Below are 16509 nucleotides of genomic sequence, written 5' to 3'. Positions count from 1 at the left end.
GATTGGAGGGAGATGATTTGGGGGAGATGATTTGAATGGATTTGAGTGGATTTGAAAGTAATTATTTTGTTGTTTTTTTGAGTGGATTTGTGAGTAATTGATAGTGGATTATTGAGGGTAAAGTTTGTGAGAATTAGTGTAGAATTTGATTGATGTGACAAATTAAAAAAACATAGTTTAATTGGTAGAAATTAAAGATTACCAAAATGTCCCTAATTATTAAAGTAATATAAAATATTATTTGTTAATGTTATATTTAATTGTAAAAAATTATAAAAAGTAAAAAATTAAAAATAATTAATAAAATTAATTTTTAAGATGTAAATAAATTAATAATTATTAGTATAATTTTAAGATTAAAAAATTAAAATGTATTTTTATTTTGATGATAAAAGTTTAAATAGAAAACCTGTTACGTTATGCCTTAAAATAATTTTATAAAATTTTCTTATAATTTTGTTAATGTCATTTTTTCTTAAGATATTTTTAAAATAAGTAGTGAAATTACATATAATTTATGCCTTATATTTGACACAGAAAGCACTTCAGTGGAATCCAATTGCAAACGACTCTAATCCGTTCTCTTCTCCTCTTCTCTCTCCTCCGCACCTCTCACCTTCCATCCACTGCGTGTTGCTTCTCCAAACAAGAGTTCGCTGACAAGGACCTCTTCTACGGCATCATCGACGCGCACCTATCTAGCTTGATCTCCTTCTACTGTGTTCTCTTCATGGGCTCTTTTCTCCTTCTCTTCATCAATCACTTTATTGTTCATCTTCCATCAACATTATTTTAAACAATGCAAGTGCAGCAGCGTAACTGTATTTTTATTTTAAACAATGCAACTGGAATCATGGAATTAGTTTTACATAGAGGGGTACTTGTGACTTTTTCAAAAGGATCCCTCCAAATCTCACCATATCTGCGTGTGAGTGAACAATAGGTTCATCCCATTTTTATCTTCAAATCCGTCTTCGCATTTCTTCTCATGCAAACACGATATCGTCTTAATTCATCGCCCTCAAATATGAGTAAACAGTACTTTCCGCTCATACGAACACAACGTAAAAGTTTATGAAAGTCTAAACAAAGAACCTCTAATATCCTTTAATAACTTCTAGAAATACTTATATATACTAAAGAGGAAGAATATAATTATAAAATTTGAACAAACTCTAAACATTTAAAATGAGAAAAATAATTATTTTCACTCTTTCAAAATTTGAACAAAAAATTATTTGCAATTTAGATATTATTTAGAGACTTTATATTTTATTTTTAGAAAGCTTATTAGATCCTATAAATATTAAAATGTAATGTTTAAGTAGTGTTGTTTTTGTGATACTCGTACAATATTATAAAAATATATAATTTTTACCTAGACTAAATAGGTTATGAAATATTAAAATTAATAGATTAATAATTTCTAAACTAATGTGTTAAAATAAGCACTAGTGAAAAAAAACTTTTTTATATCAGTTAAAAAAGATTTTCTATACCGATTTTGGAACCATAATAGAAACAAGGGTATAATTTCTGTACCAGTTTTAGAACTGATATACAAAATCTATTTTTTATATCGATTATAATGTCAACAGATATAATAAGTGTTAATTATAAAAAAAGAAAAGAGAGTAGGTAGTTTTAAATGCTAAATTGAAACATATTGAAATAAAACCTTAATGGAAAAAAGATTATAAATGCTCAACTGAAAAAAAACAATAATTCAAGTGGAAACAAGGGTTAGACATTTTTATACATTGTATGTACAAGGTTTATGGCACTAAAAGAAAACTTCAACATGTTTACCCACCTAAGCTTGCAATATAATACAAACATGTTATTGGTAAAAAAATGCATGAGAGATAATGACTCCAAGATGCATACTCTAGCTTGAAATCACAGAAGAAGACATGAGACTTTATTATTATTCTACATTTTTAACACCAACTCTGAGTTCGGCATTCTCTCCTATGTAACCATGTGATTTTTACTTAATGACTAAACCAAATCAAATAAAGCATATGATATTAATTTATGAATATATGTGAATAAATAATCAATGAAAGGTGTTAACTTTAAAGGATGAACAATGAAAATGGGAGGAAGAAGTATAATATAATCAAATCTGAATAACAACTATTTTGTTGTGTGAGGATTTGAAAATCACTGATGTTTGAGCTTTTAAAGGTTTACTATTGTTTCCTTTGAACTTTGTAACAAAGAATTGCTTTTGGTCGGTGATGGCTCTGGTGGCAATGGAACGTTGCAGGCGATGACCATGGTTGGACGAGGGAGTGGAACAATGGTGGAGGATTACATTTAGGTAGAGAAGAGAGATAGGGTGAGAAAAATAATAAGAAGAATTCACGTTGGTGAAGACAATGATCAGAGTTAGCGTCATTGTGCTCACCACGTAGTGACATGGCTGTGTGAAGGTGGCCTGACTAAGGAAAAGAGAAATCACGATAGGAGTGTGTATGGTTATGCAACTAGGGTTTCAAATGTTAGAGGGATTGTAAGTTTATATCTATAAATAAACAAAAATAAGAAAATTCTTTTTATACTAATTATATTGAGAATCAATATAGAAAATTTTCTTATTTATTATAAAAATAACTTTGTGCCTATTTTTTATATCGATTATAACTATAACTAGTATACAAATTATTTTATTTACAATTTTGCTACCATACAGCTTTTTATACGTGGTGGATTATAATCAATATAAAAAATTGCTATAAAATAATTTTTTTTTTCACTAATGAAATAGACTAACAAGTTGAGTTTGTGCAAACAAATTGAAATGTTGAAATTAGATTTCACTAAGCACCATTTTTTACAATGTGACACTTAATCATACGCTTTGAATTTCAACATTAGCATCAATTGTCAAATTTATGCCAAACCATAACTCCTTAGATGAAAAGAACCAAACCATAACTCCTTAGATGAAAAGAACCCACGTTCTTTTATTAAGCATCAATCCCCTAAACTTGAAAAAAAAAACTTGTTTTAAGCTCAATGACTAAAAGATGAAGAATGAACTATAATCATGTTTAAATACATGGTTCACTGGATGATTTACCTCAATTCAAGATAATAAGTGAGAGTATTTTCCAATAAAAAAAACCCTAGAAAAAAGAAGAAGCTTTAACTAGTTATAGGTGAAAGAGATGAAAACATTGATACAATTAATAATAAGTAAACTTAGTTAAAGAGCCATGTAAGCACATAAAGAGTTTTTGAGTTGTCCACCCACCATGTGGGAAGCCTCTAATTCTTACCTCAAATGCACAAATTACACTAAATAAACATGAAAGTCTCTTTTCAATTAGTTTGTTAAAAGCCACATCAAACTTCTCATGCTAAACCTTAGAAAGATGACACTCATGCTTAAGAATTCTCATACCGTTGCTTGCTTACCTTACACCTGAAAATACTCATTGAGCGTCAACATTTAACAATCATGAATGATAATTTTCTTCAACTATGAGCTCAACTTCATATTTTAAGGGGTTTTCTACCAATTTCTTCAATTATTTATTTTTCTTAAAAAAATATAGATTTATAAAATGTTTAAGGAGATAAAGAATTAAACCTACTCATCTTTAATAGTTAGGTTAATATATAGTCATGTTTGATTAAAACAAAATTTCAAGTAAGAAAAATGCAAGATGAAGGCTATATAAAGCATTTACCAATCTTTCTGTTTGACATTTTTCTAGTCTAAGAAACCTTAAACTTACATTTCTTAGAAGTGTGTTATGATCTTAGAGAGTCTAGTTAGAAAAGAAAACTTAAAATATACTAGTAGCGAGACTTGCGTAAAAAATATTTATAATTAGTTGAAGGTGAAACTTTATAATTTTCTAAAAAATAATCACAATTTACATGATAAAGATGAACTATATAAAACATTTTACTTTTTATATTTATTTTCTTTACTTTCAAAAATGTATTTTAGATGTGAAGTTTTTTAAATGAACTTAATGGATGATAGTCTTAAATTTGTGAAAGTTTTGATATCACAATTAAATTCCCTTTTGTTCGATATTTCAACCTAATGCACATAATTTAATGTTGTTTACATGTTAAAGAAACATTTCTAAGCATTAAACATTTTCTTTCATTGTGTCTTAATCTCAAAGCTTTTTGTAAATACGTATAACTAGATAAAAATGTCAAGTTCTTTTATGCTTACTATACATATTGTCATGCTAACAGAAAAATGAGTCTAAGGTGCAAAATAATTAGAATGGCTAGATAAAAAAACAACTAGTTTTTACAAGTGGTTTATAAAAGATTTTTCTGATATTAAAATTAAAAGAAGCACGTGGAAGATTGGTTGAGATTGATTAGATATAAGAGTAAAATAAATAAGTTGATGATAAATGACTTTAACATCTATCAAAATTTTACATCATTATAAAAATGCTTTCTCGCATCATTCTTAATTAACACTTGTTTTCTAAGTGCATACACACATTAAGGACATTATCAAAGTATCTATTGAAGTCTTTCATTTATTTTGCGTTTAATGTTATTGCTTTCTTTTCATTAAATTTTTAAATTTGTGTGAATTTAATATTTCTATCATTCTTTGTGTTTAGTTTTCATGACTTGGAATTGAATCATTCTTGCATATTTTCTGTAATGAGTAGTCTCTGGTTAAAAAAGTAATTATATTTCATCATTTTACCTAGGCATGGCTAAAATTATAATGAAGATTTATTTTTGCCTTTCTAAAGAGTGCATTTCTATACATAAGTCATGTTAAATTAAGATTCTTCACAAGAATTTTGAGCCTTGATGATGTTAACCACACTACACATGAAAACTTATTTTCATTGACATATCGAAGTGAAATTATTACTCACATTTTTTTTTATATTTGAATTTTATGTGAGAAAGTTCATCCCTGAAAAATTGAACTTATTTTAATATCGACTAATGTATATTTTTCAAAATATGAATAAACATTTCATTTATCATCATTTACACAAACTTCACAATCTACAAAACTCTTAAATTAATATACCTAAATACATTCTTCACTACACATGAAACATTAATGGTATTTTCTATAATTTATCATTTCATCAAACTAAAGTGATGCCTAAGTAAAACTAGGATTTAGAATCAAGAAGACATTGCCTCCATATTTTCTTCTGCAGGTGGTGGTAGCGTGTTAGATGACGCAGAACCATCAGCTTTTGTAGCTGCTAAAGTACTATATTTCCTAAGCACCCTATCTTTGTTTTTATTCCACCATTCTTCTGCTTGATGTTCATGGAACCTTCGTTTACTACACAAAAGATATGTATAAATATCTTCAAAAACTAAGATCATGAAGATAGAATAATTGCAGAGAAGTTATATCATGTCACGTAAAAGAATTCTCATAATCAACTAAGAACTTATGTATACATGATAACATCCAAGAATGAAAACTATTTATTACTTAGTGACAAGAAAAACATAAAATTTATCAAATTTTGTGAATTTTATTTCTGAAATGAAGATCACATATATAGTTGATGGGTTGCTTGCAAACCTAATAACTTATTCATCATTCATGCAATGTATTTATTAATCATTATCATATATAAATGCAATTATTGTTTTAGTTTACTCACAAGAACACAAACAAACTGAATATACGTACACACATTTTCATATAAAGATAAAACTACTGCTAAATTTATAAAGTTAATGGTTGTATAACAATTCAAACATAACCACAATGCATGTTGAGAAAGAAATTGAAAATTGTTGCACAAAAAGTAAATAACGACAGTACCTGAATCTAACTCGTTTGAAAGTCCTGATACCATTAGGCTTTACTATTAATGTTACATATACACCAGGTTCAAACTGTTCAATGACTTGTGTTTCTCCTTCTCTCATTGATCTTGAAGGTTCTCTTAGAGAGTTTTGTAAAGACATTGATGCTTCATTATTTGATAAATATGAGTTATTACTTTCTTGAAGAACATTTCCTTCATCTCGTGATGACGATTCAACTCCTTCAGTTTCACTATTTTCGTCTTGCAATTTAGAAGAACTATCATTTGAGTCAAGTTTATTAGGAGCATTTTGTTGTAGAGAATTGTCACTTGGGGATATGGAGGGCATTTCAGATTCTGAATTAACTCTCAGAAAATCTTCAGCTCCAGTAAGTATGGTTTTCCAATTTTCACTATCTGAAGCTTCTGGTGGCAACTTCTCCACCATTTCCTTCAACTGGATAAAATGAAAAACAGATAAACTAAGTCAAGATTATATAAGAAAATTTGAGGAGTTGACTTATGTTTTTGTTCCTTTTCATCCTCTTTCTAACTGAAATGTTCTTATTAAATGACATGATTAAGAGAGTAAACCTAAAACAAATTTCAAATTATGCATTTAAGTATGTTTATAATTTACATGATAAACAAATAAGCAAGTTATCTAAATCATCTAGGTTTATTATTTTGGTCATAAGCAACTATGCAAAAACAAGTACATTAATAAAGGATTGGATGTAAATTGCTGAACCTGCTATCTATATGATTCAAAATTCATGTTGATCTGTTTATTTATGAACTTTAATAAATCCTCGAGTTCAAATACAACCTTGGAATATACAAAACAAAAAATACCTGATCTACAGTAGACTTAAAAAACTCTTTCGTAGTTTTATGTTTAGAAGATTCCTCTAGGGTTAAGGAAGTAGCTTCCCTAACATTTTTCTGAAGCTTTGCAATTTCCATGACTTGTTTTTGCTTCAAACTTCGTAACTGAATGAAAAGAATATCGATAAAAGCATGTTAATGATGTCATGTGTGTATTCTTTCAGTGATATTCAAAGACAGTGCAGTAAATTTACCTGGTTTTGCAGCGTTGAAACTTGTTGATTTAGAAGTTCATTTGACTTGTTCAAACTTTCAATGAGACTTCTAGAAAATCCTGTTCGAGAACGTGGTGAGCTTGACCTTCTTGTATGAGGAGACGATGGTCTTGCAGGTGAAATTGGTGGCGGATTAGGAGATAAAGCAGACTTCATAACGTTTTGAGAGGAATTCATTGAATTTGAAAATGTAATCTCATTCAATTGTAGAAGTGTTGGAATTTGGGAAGATGGAGACATGGAAGGATAATTGGTTCCCAGCTTATTAGTCAATATTTGATGATATTTTACTGGTTCTGTGATTGGAGGCAAAATGAGTCTTGAAGACTTAATTTCTCCAGTGCCAAATCTTTCCCTGGAATCCATGGAAGAGCGAGGTGCAGAAGTAGTAGCAGTAATTTTTCTATTGAGATTTGCAGTAGCAGATGCTTCAACAGCTTTGAGTTTATTATAACAAGAGTCACACACACGATGTGGTTTTCCTGGTGTTGGAGCCAAGGCTGCTTTTAGTACTTTTCTTGAACTGCAGCCATGACAATGCACTAATCCACAATTATAACAATTATGTCTCTTTCTAGTGAATCCAAATGGTTGTCTACAACCAGTGCAAATAGATTGGTCAACTCCAGACACCCATTTATGAATGCATATGCAAGATGTAAAGTTTGAGCCACATGAAATATTCTTCACATGTCTATCTCTCAAGGATTCCACCAATGTTGGAGACTTTCTATCTTCTATGTCTCCATGTCCTAGTCTTCCATTAGCACCTTTACCCCATGTATACAGTTCACTTCTTGATGTTAAGGCTGCAACATGATGTGACCCACATGATATTTCCTCAACAAATTCACCCACTAACTTATCTTGTACTAGGATAGGTACTTTTCCATCAGCTAAAGGATTTCCCAATTGACCATTTTCAGTGTTTCCCATGGTGAAGACATGACCAGATGTAGTGAGGGCAACAGTCATAGTGTGCCCACAAGCTATTTGATGAAAGTTGTATTCAATAAGTGTAGAGACACAAGTTGGTTGAAGGTATGTTTCCTTATTTCCATGTCCCAAACGGTATTTGTCACCATCTCCCCAAGTGAAAAGCTTTCTGGATAAAACATTTGAACCAGATTGAAAAGTAACCTCTACAATGGCTGCAGTATGCCATACTCCACATGAAACCTTGATAGTTTTCAATCCACTTAGCAATTGCACCTCTTTTGGATATGATACACTTTGTCTATTTCCATGACCCAATACACCAAATGTTCCATCACCAAAGGTAAAGAGTTTTCCATTAGAAGTTGCTAATGCTGAATGCCATGTGCCACATGATATAGATATAACTTGAAGCCCTTCCAGAGGACCACTAACCTTCTTTGGTATCCAATGGCTGACATCAGTTCCATGTCCAAGAAGTCCAACATTATAAGTACCATCACCCCATGAGAAAAGATCATCAGAAGTAGACACGGCGCATGTATGATTCTCTCCACAAGCAACAAAATCCATGTTGGTAACTGCCAAAAACTCAACAAGATGAGGACGACTAAAATCTTTATCAATTCCATGACCAAGTCTCCCCCCAGATTCTTCTCCCCATGTAAAAACCTCTCCTTGTCTTGTTACTAAAGCAATGTGTCGCATTCCAGATGCAATCTGTTGAACATCAAGAACAACACTTGACTCCAATGGTTTGGGAATCAATACATCTGTTGTAGCAGGGGGTTGAGTAACAAAAACATCATGTGAAATCCCATCTGCCCAAACCTCTCCCCATACATAAACATCACCTAGTGATTCTATGTCATCTGGTCCTGATCCTGAACTTGAAACACTAGGTGTACTTGACACACTGATACGAAAACCATCTCCAATACTTGTTCTTGGTTGCATATTAGCACGCTCTAACCCCACATCTGTACTTACCAAATTCAATGAAGACTCATGACTATCAAAACCAAAAGGGACCTTTTTACCAGCAAAGCTTATAGCATATTGTAGTGTTGCAGCAAAACGATGACCATTTGGGATGACATTAACACCATCCTGTTCAAATTTCACAATTACCTAATTAACACCCTCGCCAACTAAACATTTCCATGAAAAATTATTACTACATGAAACAAAAAAATGTTTATGATGCATTTTGATTTGAATCAAGTAGAAAGAATACACACATTTCACTTGGCCTTGATCCTTTCCATGGATTAGGAATGAAAACAAGAGAGCAAAGAAAGAAAAAAAAAATTGAATAGTTAATTTATTTGGATGAAAAGAGGATAAGTAAAGAATCAATGAATAATGAACGTAAATGAATAACTCTCCCTCATTTCTTTCTATTTTTTACTTAATTTATCTTAAACAATTCAATTTTTGACTTTATTTTTTCCTTTTTCACTCTTTTATTTTCACTTCTCAATCCAAAAAATGTTTCAATGCATTCATGTTACTATATATAAAATAAAATTAATAAACTCTTAAAAGAATAATTATTTAGCTCATTTTTAGTATATTCATGCTTATTTTTTTCAAATTCAATCATTAATGTGTCATGTAACATATAAATATCGATACTTAACTTTTGATAATTTATCAAATATGTTATCCTATAAGGATGTCTTGTCTTGCCTTGTGAGCTGCATAAACTATTTTAAGCCTAATACATCACTATCTATTTTTTTAACTTACTAGATAAAGTGAAAAAAAAAACGTGTTTTTAGACTTAAAAATATTGTAAAAAAATTTAATGCCAAAGTCTTTTAAATAAAATATACTCATACTTTTATAAAGTATAATGAATATATTCATTCAGAATTTAATAAACTTATGAGTATGTTATATTTTGTAATACTTTTAATTCAAATCTAATTAGATTTTAATAATTGTAATTATAAATTTATTATATATACTGTCATTAAATTATTTTCAAAGTATTTTTTTCTCAAATAATTTTGAACAAGCATCATTGTTACCAAGTAATATCAGTAGTAATATTTAACAAACATAAATTATTAGTGATTATAATAAATATGATTAATAAATTGTATATTATATTCTTGTAAAGTTATTCACAGATTTCATACTTTTGTTAAGAGTTTAATGAAGTCATGTACATGAAGCCTACATTTGAATGCATGTGAAAAATAAAATAAAATCAACATTTAAATTCACATAATTACAACCTTGCTTCAAACTTGAGAATTAAAAATAAAATAAAATTAGTCCCTCGTTGAAAATACACAAATAATGGTCCTTGAAAAAGAACAAACATAAAGTATAAAATATAAAGTGAACTACATTAACATTGCTTCTTGAAATTCATTTATACATAATTTTTAAAAATTTTGTAAAAACTTTTAATTTGTGTTAAAAGCATTTCATTATCATTTTTAATGCACCTTTGATTAGGGAAATCACTGTAATTGTAAAAAATAAAAGTTAAATAATGTAAATGTAATAGAAAAATATAATTATAATTTACTCTATATTATAGCATAATTAAAGAAACTCACGTAAAAAAATTCCCTTACAATGCTCGTATTTAACTTTTCCGAAGAAATTAATGTATTAAGGCCTCTAAACCATGTCTCTGTCTCATCTTTGTCCTTGCATATCTATAAACAAATAAGAACAATAGAATCATTTTATTAAAATTTAACATAAAATTCAAAATCAGAATTCAGTGTTAGTTTTCTTCTGACCAAATCAAGTGTTCGCTCCCCATTATTATAAACAAGAGAAAATGAAAGATAATTCTTTTCTGGTTGCAAATATCTTCTAAAAACAGCCTACAAAGAAATTGTAACATAATTAAATGAGAGATCTTTAAAAGATTGTTAACATGAACACAAATGTCACAATCAATGACAAAATCAATGAAATTGAAGATTAGTAATATTACTTACAGTTCTTTGTCCAGAGATAATATGTGAAACTGAAGATAATTTCAAATGCCTTTCCTTCTTATGAGAAATCCAAATCAACGTTTTCTCATCCTGTTAATTTCACTAGATATGAAATTATTTAGAGATATCAAAATCATCATACACAACTTTACTTTTAAAATTAGAATAATCATGTTTATAATACTATATCTAAATTTAATTTAATACAAAAATCTCACCAGAGAAAGTTTGAATGAACGAACTTTCGGCTTCGTTTTTCGACTGTACTTTATCAATTGAGTTCCTTTCTTTAAAGCAGTGAGTGTCTTCGTAAAATAATAATAATAAAAAAAATTAAATCCATATTAGTGATGCATTGAAGCAAAATAATCCTTAACAAAATGTTACATCAACTAATTGTGTGGGTTATTGGAACATAAAAACAAAAGTTGAATGAATTAATCCAAAACATGTCTTATTTTAAATAATTTCCATTCAAAGAAGAAAATAACTAGCAGGATCAATAACTTTTGGTGAAACTAACTTGTTCAATATCACGTTCAAGACTCCCATAACTAGCAGGATCTGCCATTCCATCTGAGAGAATTTGTAAGGAAATGGCCAAAGACAAAGCTCGAGCGATAACAATGGCGTCAAAATCTCCATAGATAGGTAAACTTCGTGCTTTGATCTTTCATCAAAATTGTGATACTGTGGGTGAAAATTTGAAATGAAAACAAAAGAAAAAAGGTGGATATATGATGTATTTTGAAGGTTGAAATCTGAAAGAACTTCCACTATAGCCTTGTATGTGATGTATCGGATCCAAAGATGAGGATGATCATGAACGAAAATTTCTTACCATTACCAAAAATTGGGAATGAAAATGTGGATAGGGGTTGTGAAATTAGCATCAAATGTCTTAAGTTGTGGAAAATTAGATTTAAGCAAAGAAATCATAATAAAAATTGCACATCAATGATAGAGAAAAACGATAAAGAGAGGGAAGAGGCGAAATGAGTGGGAAGTAAATGGTCAAATTTTGAGGAAGTGGGATACTTGCATTGTGTCCATGCCCACTAATAAACTAAACATCTTTTGCCACTTGGCTTCTTAAATACCCACACACATATATCTAAAGTCATTCAAATTTTATGTTGTGATTAAAATTATCATTTATTTTTTATTTACATAAATTAACTTTAGAAAGATACAACAATTCATTATTTAATAATTATTTTGTAATTGTAAAATTATTATGACATTTGAGTTTTTCCCATTATATGTAATCTATTGGTTAAGTTTTGATTTGACATACAATAAATCGATATTATTATATATGAATATGCAAATATGACATTGCAGACTTTTTTTCTATCAAAAGATACTTATATTTTTTACTTAATAATTTTAAAAGTCTTTTAATTATTTGAAAGATTAAAATGTGTTACTTTTAAATTATAATATCACGTTGTTTAATAGTTGAGATCAATAACAATTTAAATAATTTTCTTAATTTTTTAAGAATAAAATTGTGATGGAATTTTGAGTTTCATAATGGGTAATAACTCTAAACTTAAGGTTGGAACATTGATATCATTTTGAGAAGAAATCAGAGTGAGAATTGAGGGAGAGTGATAACTCTCCAAATTTGCATTCTTTTATGTGTTTAAAAGTCTAGGTTAGTGTATTTTTCTTTCTCATTGTTTAGAATTAGGCTAGTTTTAGGATTTTGTCTTATATTTTTAGTTTTGTAAAATTGTAGTTAAAATTTGGTTTTTAGATGTATTTTTTTTGTCTTTGATAATAAATAGGGAATTCGTATTTTTGGAAATTAAATTNCATTTGTTTTCTCTGCAGGGTTGAATATGTGAGCAATAGTTTGGGCCGCTGGGATTGGGCCGTTGCTGCTGTTTGACGCATTGCTGCTGCCGAGCTGTTTTGCACCGCTGAACTGCTGCTGCTGGAATTAAATGAACTGTCGCTGCACTGCAGAAATTCAATTGGGCTGGAAAAACACTTGGGCCCTAGAATGCTGAACTTGATTCTAAATTGCACTGCTGCAGCGTTGTTTAATGAAGCGGTGCTGAACTAAAGTAGAGTATTGGATTGGGCCGACCCTCCTTTAATGAAACGGTGAGTTTGGTGTCTTGGCAGTGGAAGCTTTTGGGGGTCAATGCTCGAGACATATTTTTTTGAAGAGAAGAGAAGAGAATACCCTCGGGCTAGGGTTCACGAGAGAATGAGAGAAGCAAGAGGTGAGAGTACGTGACCGGAGCTGAACCGGTGAGAGAGAAGAGCTGACCGGAGTGCCACGTGGAGGATCAAATGGCTGGAAGAGCAAGCTCGAAGCAAATGAACAGTGACCGCTGGATCAAGAGCAGGAAGCGTCCAAGTGAAGGTTTCTCTTCTCCAGATTTTTTCTTTCTTCGTTCTAGTTTTGGACCCTATATAAAAGGGGTTTTTGTACATAGACTTGGACGGATACACTTTCAAGAAAAAAAAACATTTTCCATTTCTTAGAGAGCGACGCGAGAATCTAGGGTTTTATCGTTTCCGGTAGATTCCAGTTCTCATGTTCTTGCTTGTTCTTCTTTGGTACATTCTTGTATTTTCTGTTCGTTTTAATAAAAATTCTGTGATGTTNATTTGTGTTGAGCAATTGATATTTTCGTTGTGTTGAATTTTCCTGTGATTTGTGTTCTTGTTCTATTATGTGAATGTTTCTTTCTTGTTTTTGATTGAAAATAAGTTGAACGGTGAAACTCTGACACTGTAATTCCTTTTTGGAATTAAACGACTCCATAGTGAGCGTGTTTGACCGAGATGTCTTCTCGAGTCAGAGTGAGTTCAACAAAGAAATAAAAATATTGTTTTAGTGTCTGTTATTTCTTTTCTTTTCTTAGTTAGTAATTTTTGTTTCNGTATTATAATTTTGTTGTTCATGCATATATTGTCTTTAAGTTTCAACACTTGTAATTGATAAANTTTAGGTTGTAGTGTTCTGAGTTTATTGATGTTAATTCAGTTCTTTTTGATTCAATTTTTGAGGATGTACTGTAAGCATTGTAGATTTCGATTCCTGGCAGTTTTGGTTTCTGGAAATAGTGATTTGTTTGGATGATCTTTCTTGAATCTAGTAGACTAGGATTGATATGTTTGCTTCTGTTTACTTTCATCTTAGGTAGATAATAGTTTCAATTTCAGATTCTCTTTCTGTTTTAGGTAGTTTTGAATACTGATTTCTTTTATTTCATTTCATTTTTTTTTTTAAAACAGATTTCAATTTAGTTGTAATTCTTTTATTTTCATTCCATTTTTTTTATGTCCCCACATGTTAGTAGTTATTAAATAAATAATTAGGAGAATAATACAAGATTTAACCCTACACTTTAATCTTAATTTTGTCGAGTCCTAGGATTGATATTCTAGTCATCCCTATACTACATTAGTGGGGACCAGTTCTTGTTCTCTTTTTGTGCAACCAAATCGAGTTTAACAAATGGCGCCGTTGTCGGGGACTCGACGAATTAAGTTTTAGAGTGTTAGGTTAGTCTTGTTTAGGTTTGTTTCTTTTTGATTTTTTTTTTAGTGAACTTAGGTTCTGTTTTTGAAGTTGTAGCGTTTGTAAATATTGAGTTTGGTTGTGCGTGTTTAGTATATTCATTCCCTGTGTTGTTTTAGTAATTGAATTTTTAATTCTGGAAACTGTCCTGGTGTATTTCTCTTGTTTCTTTGTGCTTGATTGGCACTTTTGCTAAGAAGGTTTAGGCTGAGTGTGTTCTGCCAAACCTTGGGGAGTTAGTGAATTTTGTTTGGGGTAGTTTTAGTGGGTTGAGAGTGCTGTAACTGGGCTGTTTAGCAAGACTTTTCCTATGGAGAAGTCCATGAGAGATCTGGCCTACCAAGAAATAGGTCATCAACTGGTGTGCACTCATTTACCTCTAGAGCAGAATGCTTCTGGAGTTGAGCTTAAGCCTGGGTTCATAAGGTTGTTGCCCACCTTCCATGGATGGGAGCATGAGGACCCTCATCAACATATCAGAGAATTTATTCTGGTATGCTCTTCTATGAAACCATATGGAGTTGATGAAGAACTGGTGATGATGAAGGCTTTTCCCCTGTCCCTGCAAGACACTGCTAGGTATTGGATTATTTACCAGCAGCAGCCTTTTGGAAGTTGGCAAGAGATGCAGCTTAGATTTTTGAATAGATTTTTCTCAGCATCAAGAGTATCGTATTTTAGGAGGCAAATATGCACCATTGAGCAAGGGCAGAATGAAAGTTTGGCTGATGTTTGGGACACATTCAATCAATTATGCCTCATGTGCCCAAATCACCAACTACAGGATTCTCTGCTAATAACATATTTTTATGAAGGTCTGCTGCAAAGGGAAAAAATGCTGGTTGATGTGGCTGCTGGAGGGTCCTTAATGAATAAAACTCCAGCTGAAGCAAGACAGCTGTTGAGTAATATGGCTGGATGCTCCTATCAAGGATCTTTGTACAATAAAGCTGCTGTAACTGTATCAGAAATTGGGGCAGAATCCAAGGACTTAAGGGAATTGACTCAAGTGATGTCCCAACTGGTGGAAAAAGTGATGCTGTTGAACCAGGAACCTTCTAAGGAGAAGATGACAGCATCAAAGGTGTTAGACTGCTCTGAGAACACTCTAAATGCAACTTGTGATTCATCAGCCGATAATTGGGAAGGGAATTGGAGCACAGTAAACCTGCAGGAGCCTCAACAAAATTATTCAGAAAATGAACAGTCAGCTGGCTGTACTGAAGATGATAAAAAGAGCAGTGTAAGAGTGGAAGCTAACCCTGCCGAGGACAATGGGATTACCAAGTACATTCCTCCCCACTTGAGAGGAAAGTCTAAGCTGGGGAAGATGCAGCCAGCCCAACAAAAAGAGGTGCAGTTAAATAGGACTGCTAGTACCAGTGAAGTCATGTTAAGAAGTGGAAAAGAGTTGCATGTTTCAATTGAGAAAGAGAAAAATGTTGAGAATGAGCAGCAACCTGAAATAATAATTGAACCACCCTTCCCTGTTAAATTTGCACCTGCAGCAAAAAAGTTGGAAACTGATACTGATTTATTGAAGATTTTTCAGAAAGTTGAAATTAATACGCCTATGCTGGAAGCAATCAAACAGGTGCCTAAATATGCCAAGTTCCTTAAAGAAGTGTGCACATATAAAAGAGGACTGAGGAGGCCACAAATCAAGAACATTTCCACTATTTCCAAGTCGGGATTGCCTCCTAAACATAGTGATCCGGGTCATTTTACCATCCCATGCACCATTGGTGAACTTACCATTGCAAAGGCTTTAGTAGACTTGGGGGCATCTATAAATGTAATGCCCAGTTCTGTTTACAAGGCTCTACACTTGGGAAAATTAAAACCTACTTCTGTTATCATCCAGCTGGCCATAGAAGTACTGCAAAACCATTAGGCATTGTGGAGGATGTGCTGGTGAGGGTAAACCAGTTGATGTTTCCAGCAGATTTTTATGTGCTAGAGATGGAAGGTGAGGATTCAAGGCAAAGTCCTACATTGATTTTGGGAAGACCATTTTTGATGACAGCAAAAACCATTATTAATGTGCATGAAGGACATTTAACTATGGAATTTGGAGACACCCAGGTCAGATTCGACATTTTTGAAGCTATGAATTACCCCCTGGAAAACCATTCAGCTTTGTTCAGCTATTCAGAGATTTATTGTAA

The 16509-nt window shown here is 31.4% G+C and overlaps 2 protein-coding genes across 2 annotated transcripts; one reads left to right on the top strand and one right to left on the bottom strand.

The window, feature by feature from the left end:
* Positions 1-5142: 5142 nt before the first annotated feature.
* Positions 5143-11377, bottom strand: LOC106758367 (PH, RCC1 and FYVE domains-containing protein 1-like). Its single transcript, XM_014641298.2, has 9 exons — positions 11321-11377; positions 11016-11102; positions 10798-10887; positions 10594-10680; positions 10405-10506; positions 6872-8938; positions 6645-6782; positions 5804-6246; positions 5143-5308 (listed from the first exon to the last, which is right to left on the bottom strand). The coding sequence occupies exons 1-9, from the start codon at positions 11366-11368 to the stop codon at positions 5143-5145; spliced, it is 3228 nt and encodes a 1075-aa protein (XP_014496784.1). The 5' UTR covers positions 11369-11377.
* Positions 11378-14651: 3274 nt separating this feature from the next.
* On the top strand, positions 14652-16235 carry LOC106758366. Its single transcript, XM_014641297.1, has one exon. It carries the CDS (start codon positions 14652-14654, stop codon positions 16233-16235), a length of 1584 nt encoding a protein of 527 aa, XP_014496783.1.
* The last annotated feature ends 274 nt before the right edge of the window (positions 16236-16509 follow it).

Source organism: Vigna radiata, chromosome 4, assembly GCF_000741045.1.
Source record: "Vigna radiata var. radiata cultivar VC1973A chromosome 4, Vradiata_ver6, whole genome shotgun sequence".
Classification (NCBI taxonomy): Eukaryota; Viridiplantae; Streptophyta; class Magnoliopsida; order Fabales; family Fabaceae; genus Vigna; species Vigna radiata.
This window is presented reverse-complemented; position numbering and strand designations above follow the sequence as displayed.

Coding starts and splice junctions, on each gene's coding strand:
- LOC106758367 (XM_014641298.2), bottom strand. CDS start 11,368: ATGGCAGATCCTGCTAGTTATGGGAGTCTTGAACGTGATATTGAACAA. Junction 10,507..10,593: donor GGGAGCGAACACTTGATTTG/GTCAGAAGAAAA, acceptor ATTTGTTTATAG/ATATGCAAGGACAAAGATGA. Junction 8,939..10,404: donor TTGTAAGGGAATTTTTTTAC/GTGAGTTTCTTT, acceptor AAATTTGAACAG/GATGGTGTTAATGTCATCCC.
- LOC106758366 (XM_014641297.1), top strand. CDS start 14,652: ATGGAGAAGTCCATGAGAGATCTGGCCTACCAAGAAATAGGTCATCAA.